The sequence below is a fragment of the Centroberyx gerrardi genome, chromosome 15 (assembly GCF_048128805.1).
Source record: "Centroberyx gerrardi isolate f3 chromosome 15, fCenGer3.hap1.cur.20231027, whole genome shotgun sequence".
NCBI classification, from domain to species: domain Eukaryota; kingdom Metazoa; phylum Chordata; class Actinopteri; order Beryciformes; family Berycidae; genus Centroberyx; species Centroberyx gerrardi.
Window position 1 is genome coordinate 3,326,606 of NC_136011.1, and position 16,115 is coordinate 3,342,720.

The window sequence follows — 16,115 nt, forward strand, 5'->3', positions numbered from 1 at the left end:
AGGCCACTGCCCAAAAAATGAACATTTAGCTGTTGGAGTCTAAATCATAAATTGTCCACAAATCATACATGTTTTCTCCACTTTACATCTCTCTCCTCTTACCTATATTCAAAAACAAGAGACCAGCAACAAAAGCAGCCCACATCACAGAATCTCTAAAATGTAGTTATTTTCAAACCATTCGGTTCTTGCTCTTAGGTGTACAAGCAGCAGTAGAAAAGTAGAAGGACAGGATAGGTTATTGTCAGGTTTTTGGCTGGTTTTTAATTATGTTTTTATTGTTTTTAATATATTTGTGTGATAGCTTGAAAGATGACCGAAAGTCCAGTGACAAGCGGCAGTCGTGAAGAAGAGGCTGAGGCTTGCAGATGAAGCAGAGGCCTGTGCGACTGTAAAATATGAGACACAGGAGGCTGGCAAATTAACTTATTCATCCTTTTGTGATTTAATTAAACAAATACAAAGGAGTTGCCGGACCCAGTGGCTGCAGTCAAGCAGTGTTTGTATTTCTGGTAATCATGTGCTGCTTTGAATAGCTCTGGCCCCCCCCCCACCTCCCCACCCCCCCCTTTCCTTCGCCCCCACTCCACCTCTCTCTCACTTATCCATGCGCCCTTTCTCTCTGTTTCTCTCTCTCTCACACACACACGGCGCACACTGATGGACACATTCAAACGGCTGCCTAGTTTGGAAAATTGGCTTTTTGTTTGTAGAGCATAATGCGCAGCTCGCGGGGAATTACGATTTCTCTGGGCTGGTTCAGTATCACTCACCGTCAGAGGGGGGAACGTAGTGCAATCAATGAAACTAGATATGACAGTCACTGAGACTCCAAGTCAATGTTAAATACACAGTGAATTCAGATGTTAAGATCACAAAACAACTTGCTGTTCCCAAATACTGGACCTCATGCTAACAGTCATTTTCCTCATTATGATCTAGAAGTGCGATCAGTTTGCAGTAGTGCTGTGCACACCATGTGTTTCGTGTTACACTTCTTTTTGATTTTACGCAGCTAAACTTTGCAACTTTTTTTATACTATTTGGACGTTATCCAATGTGTTCTTTGTTTAACTTGCTGTGCCGAGACAAGGAAGTTACTTAGTTGCAGTGCCAGTGCCCTAAGAATGTAATCCTCTTCTGCTTTGATGTATTGGGCATGAAAAGAGCTTGGTATTTTTGCTTCCAGTGCTCCTCGCTTCTGAAGCATAATTCTATGGAAGAGAGGCCTGTTTGTACATCTCTGACTCTGCTTACAAAGCTTTGCAAAAAACATATTTGGAGACTTCACAATATCAGGTGCTTCGTCATAAAAGTGATGAAGCACTCAAAGTGGCATGGTCCAACTGAGTGTAGATGTACATTTTGCTTCCCCTTGTTCTCGATGTTCTCCGTCCAGTTCGGTAAATTCTCTTGTTTTTTTCCGTTCTTTTTTCCTCTACATTACGGTGCGTACACAGCTCGGATTCGTCTCCTGCTGTTGCTCCCTGTGTTTTTTAAGCCCTTTCTGGTCCAGTGCCAATGGATGTGCATGTGTTAGAGATGGCTTCTGTTTTGTGGCGAGCCAGCCTCATCCTGAGGTGCTCTCCTGGGGGCAAAGGTTCACCACCCCACCCCCCCTCCTCCTCCTCCTCCTCCTCTCTGCTGGGATCATTTGGAGAGGTAAGCCACACATGGCTGGCTGCTCTCTCCGCGGCGCACGGCAAAAAGACGGAGCCTCCAACATGGTAAAGGTAGATGGGATTAGGCTCATGGTGAATCCTGATGGGCTCATTTCACAAACCTTTTCTACCAATTAAGCTGAACTCGAGTTGGACTTGTATGTGCACTTATAGCGGGACTTGTACCCCGCAAACCCAGCCCTTAGATGGCAACATGCATGGCTGGGCAAGCCGCTTTAATCCTGCTTTTTTTTATTTTGGTCAATGTCAGCCAGAGGTCAACCTGGTTATAGCGTGATTGCCTCACCATGGCTGTGGCCATCGTTATTTATTTCACTCCCACTCCACAAGCCCCGGAGATTGAGCTGAAGTACAGAGCCTGTATTTAGCCTTTATTTAAGAAGATTGGTGGTGGCCACAGACGGACCGCTCTAGCCGGCCCCGTGTTCACCGATGGCCAGCCGGATCAATACAACACAATTGAGTTTTCCAATCTGGGAGTCTTTGGGAACGCAGCCGTGGCACTTACAGGGTGATCGCCTCTGATGAAGTCTTCATCAGGATCTATTGACAGATTCATTTGAGCACCCTCCTTCCACCCTCACCACGTGTTTTTTTCCCACTGTAAAGTAATGGGACACTAAGACCCCCTTTAAAAAGTTTTCTCGCAGCTGATGGAATGATTGAACCAACAGAGCTCCCTCCCTCTCTCTCTCTGTCTCTCTCTCTCTCTCTCTCTCTCTGGAGTTAACACTATGATTTCTTTTGCTCGATTCATAAGTTTATGTTTTTGTTATTTCTTTCTTTTTGATAATTGGATGGGGGGAAATTGATTTTCTTGGTGCAATCAGATGAGCAAAATGTTCTTTGAGACCATTGCTCACTCACATAATGTGCCATTGTTGCTAAATTTACACTGAATGGGCCCCTCCATCCTCCCAGCCAAAGAAGCTCAAAGCTTTCAGTTTTAACAATAATACAAAGAAAACACCAGACCAAAAAAAAATATTACGAAAAAAAAAGCGAGCGAGTGGAGATTTGCTTTTGGAAGCAAGGCCTAAAAGTGACCTGGCGGCCGATGAAGGGAGTGTGGAAATTTCCAAATTATTTCATATTTGATTTCCAAACAAGCCGCGGGGGTATTGGATATCACACACTAATGCACGGCGGTCACATGTGCACTTTTGGAAATTGGTTGGACGCTCTCCTCGGGCCCCCTTTGAAGTCCCCGAGTTGTTTTTTCGCGTTTGGAGTGTAGCTGCTCTCAAGGAAGCCATAATCCGTACGGTATTGCTGCGGCGAGCACTATTCCGACGCAGCGCTTCACACCGGCGTGCGTGACTCCGCTAATTTGCCCGCTGTTGTTTTACCTGTTTTCTATTTTTGCCGCCCCTCCTGACCCCCTCGCTCCCTCAATTCTCCAGAGAGGGAGGGAGACTACCGAAGGCAGGGCGGATTGGCCTAAGGTGGTTTCCCATAGCGAGATGCCCAGCGAAGCTCCCTTGCTCTGTGAACTGATTACAGGGGAAGATCTGGTGTGCATCTCGCTCTACAGCTGTGTTCAGTGAGCTCTAGGATTTGACTCATATGGATTTTTGAAGGCTCATACCAATATTTCTGGTTTGAGCTGCCGATAGCTGATATTTTGTTGCTATTAAATATCGTGAATTTGACCGTTCATTTCCCCCCAAAAAAGGAATCATTGTTGATGATTTGGGAAAATGTTTTTTTTCTGTTTAAATTGCTATCAAGTAGAAAAAGCACAATGAAGGCATGACCAATATGTTTTCTGAAGGCCAATACCAATATTTTTCCATTGAAGCTGCTCATAGCCAATGTTTTATATTCATATTCAGTATCTTTCAATTGGACCATTCTCTTTGACCAAAAGTATTCGGTCTTTCCCCTAGAATTTTAACCTCAGAAACAGCATTTAGACCAGTGTTTCTCAACGTGGGGTCCGGGGACCACCAAGGGTCCTTGAGCGGGTTCCAGGGGGTCCCCTGCAAATTGTTGAATTGTTAAACTTCAGTATTATTTAATTTTAAAGTTAACACAATTAGAGAATGTAGAAGAATGACTATTTTGATCATAACAATACAGATAGTCTTGGAATTCCGGACAAAATCATATCTAACTATACAAATATTCTCAGATTTGGGTCAGAGAGACAAAATCTCATCAAATGGGGGTCCGTGGCTCTATTGTGGACTAAATTAGGGGTCCTGGATATGAAAAAGGTTGAGAACCAGTTATTTAGACCATCGTGGGACACTAAAACTCTCCATTAAAAGCCATACTAATGAAAGTCTTTTCGGTGGGTTAGCAGCTCTTTAAGGCAGGGTGAGATGGTTTTGGTTTTACAGACTGTTGAAAGATGTGATTTCTTTATCCTGTCATCTAAAATAATACTATTAAAAACATATTCATTAGCTGTGGTCAGAGAGGAACTTCAATGTCAGAGGTGGACAACGCCGAATATCAGGCAGTGTGTGGGTCTAACCTTAGTAAGCTCACTTCTAGATCTGCCTTCACGCTTAAGTCAGTGGTTGGCACTTCAGTGCTCTTCGTCGCCACTCATCCCTCCGCCGACGGGAACATCCTTTGTCATTCTCACACTCGGCATCACATAAACACACGAGGGCTCTTGTCGGTGAAGTCGTCACGGTGGGATTTTAGCGTTGTTTTAATGTAGTCGCCGTGACCCCGCCGAACAGCTAGCGCCCTCTCTAGCCCGGGCCACTCTGGCCCCTTTCATTAATGTGAAATCCCACATCCTACATCGCCGCCTTAAAGAAGAGCTTTTGGAAATTGAGTCGTAATAAGACGCCGCAGACTGCCAAGGTGAATAAGAGGCGCCGTTTGAATGCACTCTCGTTTTATTGCGTGCATGCTCCCCCTACTTGTCTTTCTTTCTTTCTCTTCCCCTCTTTCTCTTCTGCTCTCTTTGACTCTCATACCCCCCTCCTTTCCCCTTCCCCTCCATGTTTCCATCTCTTGTGCAGCAGCAGCAGCAGAGAAGGTTACAACCTCCTGCGACGTTAATTCCCCATTGATCTGGTCCCCCGAGGGCACCGGCGGTGTTTACACAGACCTTTATAGAGCGCGGGGGGAAAGTATATTAAACTCCACGCTGCACTGTTGACCACTCTGTCCCCGGCTTGTTTGTGTGCACAACAAAGTTTGAGGCCGAGGCCGTCGGAGGGACACCACACATGGTGCGGATTTGCAAAAAAACGCTTCTATGATAAGTGGAGATAGAAAGGGGTTTTAAGGAAATTTGAATGTAATATAGCCGGATTTTCAGTGGAGCGGCGAAAGCATAATAGCATAGCATTGAAGCATAGAATTGTTTAAAGAGAGAGAATCATATTCAAGCTCTTCAAGAATCTAAAATATAAGATAGTTTGTTAGTTTATTAGTTTAGTTTATTAGTTTGTTAAAATAATAATCTGCAAGATTTTCATATAAATAATTGTCAGTAGTTTTGTTACTCTCTGTGGCCGATTGACCAAACACAATAATGATTCAATCTGTTCTCAACACTGGTAGCTCTTTCCTGAGAAAAGTCCTCTGGCTCACAGGAAGTGATGCGTTTCCAGCTGCAGCAGCGGTTTGGAATCAATAGAAGAAGAACTGGGTAGTTGGCATGAGCAGCGATGACATGGGTTTTTGAAGGCTGATACTGATATTTTAAGATTGACGCTGATGATAGTTGATATTTTGCACCGATATTCAGTATCTTTAAATTTGACCATGCCAAGAAATTAAAAAAAATTACAAATACTCCTTTCCTTAGTCAAATTGTATCATATCTAGCAGATATCAGATATCAGACGACAGTGATTGGCTGATATCTCATATTTAACAAAAGACTCCTGTCCAATGTTTCTAGGACTGACCCTCCTCTCTCCCTCTCTCTCTCTCTCCCTCCTCAGAGCTGCCCGATGTCGAACCCAACGTTTTCCTGAGGCCCTTCTTGGAAGTGGTGCGCTCCGAGGACACCACCGGACCAATCACAGGCCTCGCCCTTACCTCTGTCAACAAGTTCCTCTCCTACGGCCTTATAGGTAAGAAAACCCAACCTCTGCAAATATTTCGGCTCGTTTATTCCTCAGATAAACGTGGATTGAAGAAAAGTACATTGAGAACCACACATTTATGTATCAGAATGAAGCACACCCTACATGACAGTGGGTGGATTACTTTATTCTCATTATTATCATCATAAATGGGACTTTATATACACATATATTCATGGAAATTAAATTTTAAGAAGTAGCATACAAGTAGCTTCTTAGATCTGAACTTAGGGCACCGGAAAGGTGAAATCGATTGAAAAAGCTCATGTATCATCTTGGTCCCCTATAAAGGTCACCGAGTTTTCCACTGTGACTAATGTGTGCTAGCCCTGTCTCCCGGTGTTGCTCATCATCAGCTCACTCCAGGAATGCCAGGAATGGTCTATTCTCATCATTGATGCGTAAGCTGACTTGTTTTGGCGTACAAACAGCACAGCCTGTCCTCACCAGCCTCATCATGGAAATATGGCCCAGCGTCCGCCAGTTGTTTTTTAAAAGTGTGAAATGAGCATGCATCACCAGATGTTAGTCTAAATAGCCGGATGGTTGAGTAAATAATGTTACATCGCTGTCAAAACAGCTGCAGCCATCGCTAAACTAAATAATAACCGTGGTAAGATTACAGGAAAAATCCACCCTGAAACACTGTAAAAAAAACAACAACCCGCTATTGGTGGTGTACCTTGCATTTCTAGACTCACCATTTTGCACCACTTTCAAAAATCATACAGGGAGAAATCCAGCATAGAAGAAGCAGAGAGACCAATTTCTCCCCCGACAGTAGCCTCAATAGACCAGAATGCAATGCAGCCACAAGACATCTTGCATCTTGAGTAATTGGCGAAAGTCGTTCTGGGAAATGTAGGAAATCACTAACTGAAGTAGAAGTAGACGAGGCAGGTTGAGGGAAAGTGGATACACCAAAAAGGTTAATTACGCTTCATCAGTAAAGAACTCGTTGAATTTATTGAACATCACATATTGATGATATCTAACGGCGTGAGAGTATCTGAGGTGGATTTTTGTCGCGCATTCGGAGCGAATACCAACAGCAGTCGATGCTTTCTCCGCTGATCCTTCAGTGCCTCAGAATACCTGTTTGTTAAAAAGGACTGTCTGTCTGGGCGAACACACACACACACACACACTATCTGCACAGATCACCTCACAAATCACTCCCCGACTCCCAGTGCATCTGTCTGTCACTCCAGACCTGACGCCAGCTTCCTTAATCCCCCCCCCCCCCCCCCCCCCCCCACTACCCCGCCATCCCCCCCTCCCTACCCCCGACCCCATCCACCACCACTACTAGCAGCAGCATCTCATCAGCGGTCCCGTTCAAAGGGGATGCGTAACCATGGCGATGCGGCCCTCAAGAAGACAACGGCTCTCACTCCCCCCTCCACCCCACCCCCCACCCACCCATACGGCAGACTTTACGAGGAAATACGACAGCGATATGAACCCGATCGCGTCTCTATTTGGCTTTTTTGTTTCCTCAAACGCCGTCAAGTCTTCAGCCAGCCTGTTAACACACTCGCCTCTCCGTGCTTTACTTAGCATCTGGTTAGGGGTGTGTGTGTGTGTGTGTGTGTGTGTGGGGGGGGGGGGGGTCACAAGTGAGCCGGCGATATTGAAGGCGAGTTCAAGGAGTATTGAAACTCGATCTGAAGAATGTGTCAAGAGCTCCCGCAGGAGGCTAAAGACGCGTATTTTCCCATGAATCGCTAAAATGAAATTGTGTGTAAGATGTTAGATGTTCACAGATACTCCTAAATGATTTAAATCCACTGTCCTTCATTTAAATGTTAAATTATATTCTACCAGAAATTTCTGACTTTTGTTTTTGAGAAGGTAAAATTTGCATCCTTATGATTTCAGGCACATCAGTGGCTTCACTTTGTACACTGATGGGGAAAAAAAGACTTTTGGACTGTTGAATGTTATTATTCTTATTATTCTGTATGAATATTTGCCTCTTCTTCTGACATCGTATTAAGGCGTTTTGAACTCTGCTGCCTTTTTAAAAGCCGCTAGTCCAGTCGGAACATGTTTAATTTTTCTTACTTCCTTACATCAAGGTTACGTCCCCACAGCCAAAGCAAGTCAGGGGGTCATGTCAAGTTCATTTTCAGGACAGGAAAAACCCGTCCCATAGGAGTGCGCTACTGGAAAATACTGAGGTTTTAGTAGTTAGTTTCATTTGCAAGAAGTCCTAACGGAAGTCTAGTTAAATGTGAATAATGCCACCGTTTATTAATATATTTTAGATTAATTCATTAGTGACGTTTATTCGGTTTAATTTATTCTGCGTAAAAGGATTCAAAGTGAAAATAATCCCAAACATATTGACACCGAAAGTCAATTCCCTCATTATTGACATTATTCCCCAATAAATGCAACATTCTTGTTGTCAGCAGGTGAAATTATTAATGTACATGCCTACATTGTGCGTTGTTTTGAAGAGTTGGGCGTTATGAAATAGACTGTGCTGACTGCAGGACAGTGGAGTGGATGTTGGGGTTAAAACTCCACAGTAGTAAATGGATGATACTGACAAAGTGCTGCATCACTGGTCCTGTCAAGTACTGCCATCTCCTGGCTGTCAAGAAACACTAAAGTCTAACAGCTGTAAAATAATAACAGAATACATTTTTCACGACTAGGTTTTACATTTCTGAATTCAGATTTGATTAGGCATTTTTGCTGCGTGTACTAATGTATTTTTAAATTGAATTCTTTGTTTTCCCCCTCTAGTTAGGCAGATGGCTTTAGAAACTTTACAGGATGCATTTGGATAATAGAAAATGCTGAATTATGCTACTACTTTATAGTACTATTACTATATTATTGTTCGATCACTTAGAAGTAATAAGAGCTACTTGAGGAAATCCTTAAATAATCATGTCAAATTATGTCTGTGTCTTCTTCTGCAACATGTCTGTTCTTTGCAAACACTGCAGTTCCCTCTCTCCCCCCCATCCATTACAGACCTGCACTCTCTCTCTAGGCCTACTGATTTGGAATGAGTGTGTGTGTGTGTGTGTGTGTGTCGCAGAATACGATCCCCCCCCTTCAGCGTGTCACCCCAAACACTTTCCCCCTTGTTACCCGACATGTTCACTTTGTTTTTTTGGTCTGTCTACGGGTCTGGGGACGAAGTGATAGGGAAGGGAAATCCCTCTCTCTCTCTCTCACACACACACACACACACACACACACACACACACACACACACACGCCCTCGCTCAGCCGTTTCATTTAGTGCAAGCTAATTCCTCTCAATCTGTGGCCTGAGGTCTACTGGCATGGAGGGAGCGCTAACCTAAGCCCCCCCACTACTGACAGATATCCAGATCTCTCTCCTCTGTCTTCTTCTTCTTTTTTTTCCCCACTCCTTCCCTAGTCTTCCCTCTCTCTTTCCTGCCCAGCCGAGTCAGCAAAGCCCCCTTCGCTGTGCTGCGAGCAGCCACATGGTCGCTAACCCTCGCAGGGCTCACAGCACGGCTCAGCGGAGGCTTAAGCCATAGCCACTGCCAGAAGAGATGAGCTCCAAGTACAGCAGTAGCCTGTTTAGGATTTTTAGGGTTGAATACATTGGGTTAGAAAAAAGAAATCAATGGCTATTTTTTGTTTTTTGCTACTAATCTGTCTTTTTCATACAAATAAATCTCCTCTCTCGAACACAATTGTGATCCAACCTATATCCAGTTGCTTCTTCTAAACAGCCGCTCTCTGGTAGCTCTTTCCTGGGAAAAATCCTCTGCCGCACAGGAAGTGATGTGTTTTACGTTTCCAATTTGTTTGGAATAAACAGAAGAAGAAGAACTGGGTAGTTAGCATGAGCAGCGATAGCCGCCATGGCTGAACAGACAAACAAAAGAGCGCCACCTACAGAAACATCAACAGAAAATCAATGTGTGATTACATTACATTACATGCATTTCCTATAGCGCTGACTGTGTAGCTAAACTTTAGAGCAGGGCAGCCTAGTTGGTGTAAGTTGATCTTGTGCTATTCAGGAGACGAACAGGTGAACAAACGAAATTTTCTCCCCTGACCAGGGAAAAAAGCAGCAGTCCCTTTGTTTGGTTTCTAAAGATGTATTGGCCCTTGTGGAGAGTGGAGCTTGAGAGCTTTTTGTGTGTGGCTCACTTAAAAAAAAAAAATCCCCACTCTCTCCTCTCTGCTCGCTCTCTCACTCATGCCACTTCTTTGATTTTGTGACCAGAGTTTGATATACTTAAACTGCTTCATGTGACAGCTGGTTCAACCCCCCATTGACTTTGCACACCATACCCTCAGGCGCACACACACACACACACACACACAAACACTGAGCCGCTCTCTTTTCCCTCAATGTTATTTTAACAATGGCTCCCCTCCTTTGGACGCCGCTCGTATAGACTCCGTGCCAAGAGGAGGATTAGTGTTTTATATCACTTCTGACATTCTGCCGGATTCCCCCCGTGGCTCTGGTTTCCGTGCGCCGACGCTGGATGTTTTCAGCGCGACTTCCACGCTTGTTGTCGCCCTCGCCTCTGGAGGGACGCTGGCATTACTCGGTTTCAGTGGCCTTCGGACCGCGCCTAGACCGGTCCGCGGCCATTAACCACGCACTGTCCTCAGGCCAGCCCTTACTGAACTTTCTCACTCGCAGGCATTTAATTAAACAGTTTGCTGAAAAGATACTCAGCCCCGCATCATTTGGCTAATAATCAGATGCTTAAGGAAAGGTTTCGCCTTAGACCCTCAGCTGCCCATCCTTCCCAAACACCAAACACCTATTGACTTTTCTTTTTTTTGCCTGGAATGTACGACCGCATCGCAGCTTCACCTGGAAACACCCCCCCCCCCCCCCCCCCCCCTTCCCCTCGTGCTTATTAGTTAATGAATTGCCGCTCCTAAAGGCGATGGGAAAGGAAAACAGGCCGGCTCCAGGCAGATATCTGGGCCCCGGCCCCGCTCAGGTTTCAAAAACACTGGCTCCTGTTGCCCTGACAGCCAATTTGTCCCAGCCTCTCCTCCACAAAAGGCCACATCTGGTGATTAGATCCCAGGCTTTGAAGGACATTCTGGATGAACCATGCCAGATTTGTTTAGTTGTGTGTGTGTGTGTGTGTGTGTATGCGTTTGGCATTAGGACATATTTCTGAATTCTGAAGATTACTTTACCAACATTGATCATTATCGCAGAGTCTCAATATATTATGTCACACTAAATAATGCAGTTATGCACTGCTTGTATCATATTCTAGAAACGGTGAAACAATTTGCTTTTTTGTCCCTCATGATGAAACTGGGGGAGGACTATGGATCGGTGTCCTAATGTTCATTCGTTTTCTTATCCCCACTTATTGGATTTTGATGAAGCTTGGGGAAGTGATGCATCTTTTCTGAATTACACTGATTGTTACAGGTCAAAACAAAGTGACGTACTTGTTACTGATTGGCAGTGAGGGGGGTTGTGTCATTTGCGGGGGACAAAATGTTTACTGTTGCCTAGTTATATATGTTACATTTCTGGATGGCTCAAAATGAAAAATCCTTGGTACAACAAGAATGTCCCATGTCTATTTTGGAAAATAGACATGAAAGTCCAACATTAAAGTTCCTTTTGAGAATACTCACCCAAAGCATCACTCATTCTTTGTCCTTTTGCAGATGCTAACCATGAGGCAGCGGCCGAGGCCATCGAGAACATGGCCGACGCCGTCACACATGCCAGATTCGTGGGAACGGACCCTGCCAGTGATGAAGTGGTCCTTATGAAAATCCTACAGGTACAGCATGATAACTATATATAAGTAGTAACTATATGTATCATGGGTTGTTTGGTCTACTGAATACAGCAAATTTCAGACATAATTATCTAGGATATGCAAACATGATAAGCTGACAATCACACCAAGGTGTAAAAACTCCAAACAAAAACACTGTCGTTGGTCAGAACACTGAAGCAAATTAAAGATCACTACTAAACTAACACTGTGAATCAAACTTGACAGTTAGGCACTTGAAATCTACTGATCAATGCTAATTTTTCTTTTGTTATGAATGAATCCTTATTACTGACTTAAAACAAAAGTGGTATCGAATAAAAGTCCTGGAGTCCTTTTTTGCAGTTTTCGTCTATACTGGGAAAAAAAATGCATGAAAATGATGTAGCTGTGAAAGCAGTTCGCTTGATAATAATGTGAATAATATGAATTTCCTTTGATCTCAGATACTTGCATGCATTAACTCCATTGATGAAGTCATGTCCCCGTGGATATTTGTTCAGCCGTGGATCGCCCTCTGTTTCAGGTCCTGAGGACTCTGCTGCTGACGCCGGTCGGAGCCCACCTGACCAACGAGTCCGTCTGCGAGATCATGCAGTCCTGCTTCCGGATCTGCTTCGAGATGCGCCTTAGCGGTGAGTCTCGCTTACTCTCCCGGGAATTCGGCCATACACTGTTCCTGATCCGCTGCTCTCTGCCAGGAGGACGCATAAGCTGTGTTTGTTTCATTTTAAGTTCCAATCACATCGGCTCATACAGCATATGTAAGCAGGTCCCGTGGTTTGTATTTATACTCACAGCCTTGGGGTATCCCATAACACTGAACAGTTTGTAAAGACCGCTACTATCTAGGGTTAATCCGATATGTTTATGTATCGGCCTTTTATTAAAAATCAGATCTAGTCCAGTCAGTGTCATCCACCTATGATATGATGGATATGATGCAATTTGTTTGATCACATATTTATTGCGTAATTGGTCAGCAATACACTTGTTTTCTATGGGAAACCCTTAACTTGAACCGATTCTAATGAGATGTTTGCATGAATTATCCTGTGAGGGAAATACAAATACCTTTTGAATGATATTGAATGTCAGTACTGGATTTTTGTCTGTCGGAGTCAGGTTGGTCAAAACCCTACTACTCTCCAACCCCCAGCTCACACACTCCCCCAGACTCTGCTCTCTTAGCTGCGTCCTAATAAGATTCCCCTCTAAGCCTGGCCGAACACAGGGACTCTCTCTCTCTCTGTCTCTCTGTCTCTCTCTCCCTCCCCTCAGTCTATATTCCTTTCCGTTTGGCTTTAACGGCACCTCTCTCTCTCTCTCTCTCTCTCCCTGTGCAGAGCTCCTGAGGAAATCGGCCGAACACACACTGGTCGACATGGTGCAGCTACTGTTCTCCAGGTAAGTGAATGGGGCGGGGATGGATGGAGAAAGGTGTTAGGGGTAAGGTAGGTATGTGTCCAGTCGCAGCTTAATCCCCTCTACTGCGCACTTTCTAGGAGAAAAGTTTACAGTCTAGTTTACACTCATTCACCTAGAATAATAACTCAAGATGTAACCTTCACTTAGTAGATCGGATTCAGACGGCTCTGTAGGGAAGAGTATGCTACCCAGAATCCACTGGGAGGGGGGAAGGTGTTAGGCTACAGCTTACCGTGCTAACGCCGAGTTTATTTTGATTTATTAAAGTCCCCCCGCTCGTTTAGGGACTGCTTTTGTTTGGAGAACCGTTTAGTCTAATTAAAACTCGCACTTCTCCTGTCACGGGACTAGAGAGGCGCGGACGCTGCTTCAAAGCTGGCCTTTCTTTTCCACTTGATAACAAAAAGTAGACGAAAGGGAAAGCGCAGAAGCCCCAAACCTTAGTCCGGGGTTCAAGTCCAGTCTCACCGCGGCAGTGGAGCGGACCGGACTGCCGTTGCACTCCTCCCACCGCCTATGGATTGCGGATTTCCCAGGTTTTTCTGCACAAGTCTGCCTCCCAACGCATCATTACTCCCCTCGAATCTCATGAATTTCATTTTGCACCGTGCGCGGGGTCAACGGGCCACCGATTCGCTAATGCCATAACATGATTTCCTGTTGGCATTTAGCATAAGAAGCCCTCTCTCTCTCTCTCCATCACCCCCCCCCCACCCCCCACCCCCCACCCCCCCAGTTGCATCAGAGTGCCAGTCACATTCAGCCACAGACAAGGGGATGAGCCAATTGAGCTCCAGACCGTATGATCTGCATATAGATGAAGACGGTCTCTGCTCCGACTAGCGTAGCTCCAAGCCCCGTAAATACTGAGAAGCGCACGCACGCACGCACACACACACACACACACACACACACATACACGCACTCGCAGAATTAGCATGGCCAGCAATCCCAGACAGAAGCGATCGGGGGGGAAAATCAGCCACAAAAGAGACGACGTCGTCTCCTCATCTGAATGTGAGGGAGCGCACGCCTGCGAGAACAAACAGAGCTCAAAATAAAGTTACGGCGCGATTCGCCTCCCCTCTCTCCTCGGCGCGCGCGTCTCGGTCGAGGCTATTTGATGCAGGATTTGTCACAAAGCGCCGGGTTATCTTCTCCTCTGGCGGAGTCCGGTGTTGATTTTTGCCGAGCTTATCGCCCATTCGTCCGACGCTCCCCTCAAAGCATTCTCAGCCCCGTTTTTTTAAATTATTGTCAGGACTATCGCGTGGCACCTTGTTATCGTATCCCCTGACGTGATTTTACTGCGCGAACATGGAAATAGAAAAGCACGGCAGCCACCATCATAAATGAAGGCATCCCTGCCCACGAGCAGGAGATGTATATTTAGTATGGCATTTTTACAACGCGCTTCTGATACTGCTCCCACACACACATACACACCCCACATCTCATTTTGTTCATGTCCAACCCCAGCCCCCCACTTGTCCACGGCCCCTAGATAATAGAGATGTGAGTGGGTTCCCCCACACACACACACACTCCCACCCCCCCCTCTCCATCAGAGAATAATGAGCAGCAGCTCTCCTGGACTCCTCAGAAGGAGGCTTAGATTGCCTGCTGAAAGTATTAGGCATGTTAATCTGTTGGACCCACAGATCATCCAATAATCGCGCTAGCAAGACAACACTCTATTAACGCGGAGTTAATGTCGGGGGGGGGGGCCTGCCGTTTTTTCTGTTTGTGTGTGTGTGTGCGTGACTGGCGGTGACATCTCATTTTCCAGCAAAGCCTAAGAGTCCACAGAAACCCAGTGGCTCTCACACACACACACACACACACACACAATCACAGGCCAGCAGCGCTCATCTTATCAAGCCTCGGAGAAGTTTATTTGCGGCTCAGGTTGAAGATGTAGAGGTTCCCACTGTGATATTGCCTCTGGCAGCTTTGGACCCCACATGTATTGTTTTCTCTTTGTGCTGTCTGTTTTTTGGGTTAGGAAAATGCATTACACCTCTCTCTTCTGTACTTTCTGTAAAATCTTCAAAAGAAAAACATGATTACAGTTGACAAGAAAGATTCCAACATTTTGCTTTTGCCCATATAATCACATTTTAGGTTTGGTGTAGTTGTAAAAATATTGTTTTTGCCCTTGATGGAGTTTTATAACTTGACATTAAAGTGATAATTGGCAACATTTTCACACAAATGAATATCTGTTTTGCTACTCTCTATTGACAATTTCTACAACACAACCTAGCCAGTTCATGAAAGCTTTTACATATTCTGTTCTAAACACCTATTTCCCCAAATCATTTTCCAATGCATGCTGTATGTAAGTAGATTTTTTAACATGTAACACTAACATTAACCACTGTCCTGGCTAACAGAGTGCTAAACTATATGAAAAGACGTGGATGTGACAATAAGGTTTAGGTAGTTAAGGTAGTATTCATGATGCAGATTTAGTCCAAAATGATAGAGACCTGTCACATGTCCTTTCCTTAAAAAAATAGCCTGCAGCAGCTTTGTTTAGATGGATATTAGGTTTCCTGTCACCACATTCTACTATGAATTGATGATTGCAATTGGGAGAATCCAATGAGGTTCTCATGAAGAACCTACCTCTATTTTTTAATTTTAACAACCTCAAAATATAGGTATATTGTTCAGCATAATCCCTCAATTATCCCCCAATCTTTTTATTTTCCCTGATAGTGTCATAACTAATGGTTATTTTATATCCACCAGGCTACCCCAGTTCAAAGAGGAGGCCAAGAGCTTTGTGGGCGCCAACATGAAGAAGGTAAAAAGGACTGAGATGTTGAATGAGCATCGATCTCATCTGCTTGCTCTCACCCTCCTCTTCTCCTCCTTTTTTTGTTCTCTCGGTTCCCCTCATCCCTGTTGTGCTGCTGATAGATTGCCAGACATGAGGTTTTCATCTGAGAGTAAATGCCTGAAGCCCCCACTTAAGATAGATTTTGTCGCTTTACAACATTTTAACCAAATTCACTAAGTAAGATAAAAGGACTCCATGCCTTTTGGTGGTATCACACACCAACATTTACCCTTTTCCCGCTCCCATCGCCTATTCCTGACTCCCGCTCATCCAATTCAGAGTCTTGCCTTTTTTTTTAAGTTTTGGTTTTCTTTTT

At 44.7% G+C, this 16,115-nt stretch overlaps 1 protein-coding gene across 1 annotated transcript in view; it reads left to right on the forward strand.

The window, feature by feature from the left end:
* Positions 1-16,115, forward strand: part of gbf1 (golgi brefeldin A resistant guanine nucleotide exchange factor 1) — an 82,647-nt gene that overhangs the window by 31,518 nt on the left and 35,014 nt on the right. Inside the window, exons 4-8 of the mRNA XM_071901906.2 lie at positions 5,600-5,731; positions 11,408-11,526; positions 12,050-12,158; positions 12,870-12,930; positions 15,709-15,763. Of these exons, the coding sequence (XP_071758007.2) occupies positions 5,600-5,731; positions 11,408-11,526; positions 12,050-12,158; positions 12,870-12,930; positions 15,709-15,763 (476 nt within the window). The remainder of the gene's footprint in view (positions 1-5,599; positions 5,732-11,407; positions 11,527-12,049; positions 12,159-12,869; positions 12,931-15,708; positions 15,764-16,115) is intronic.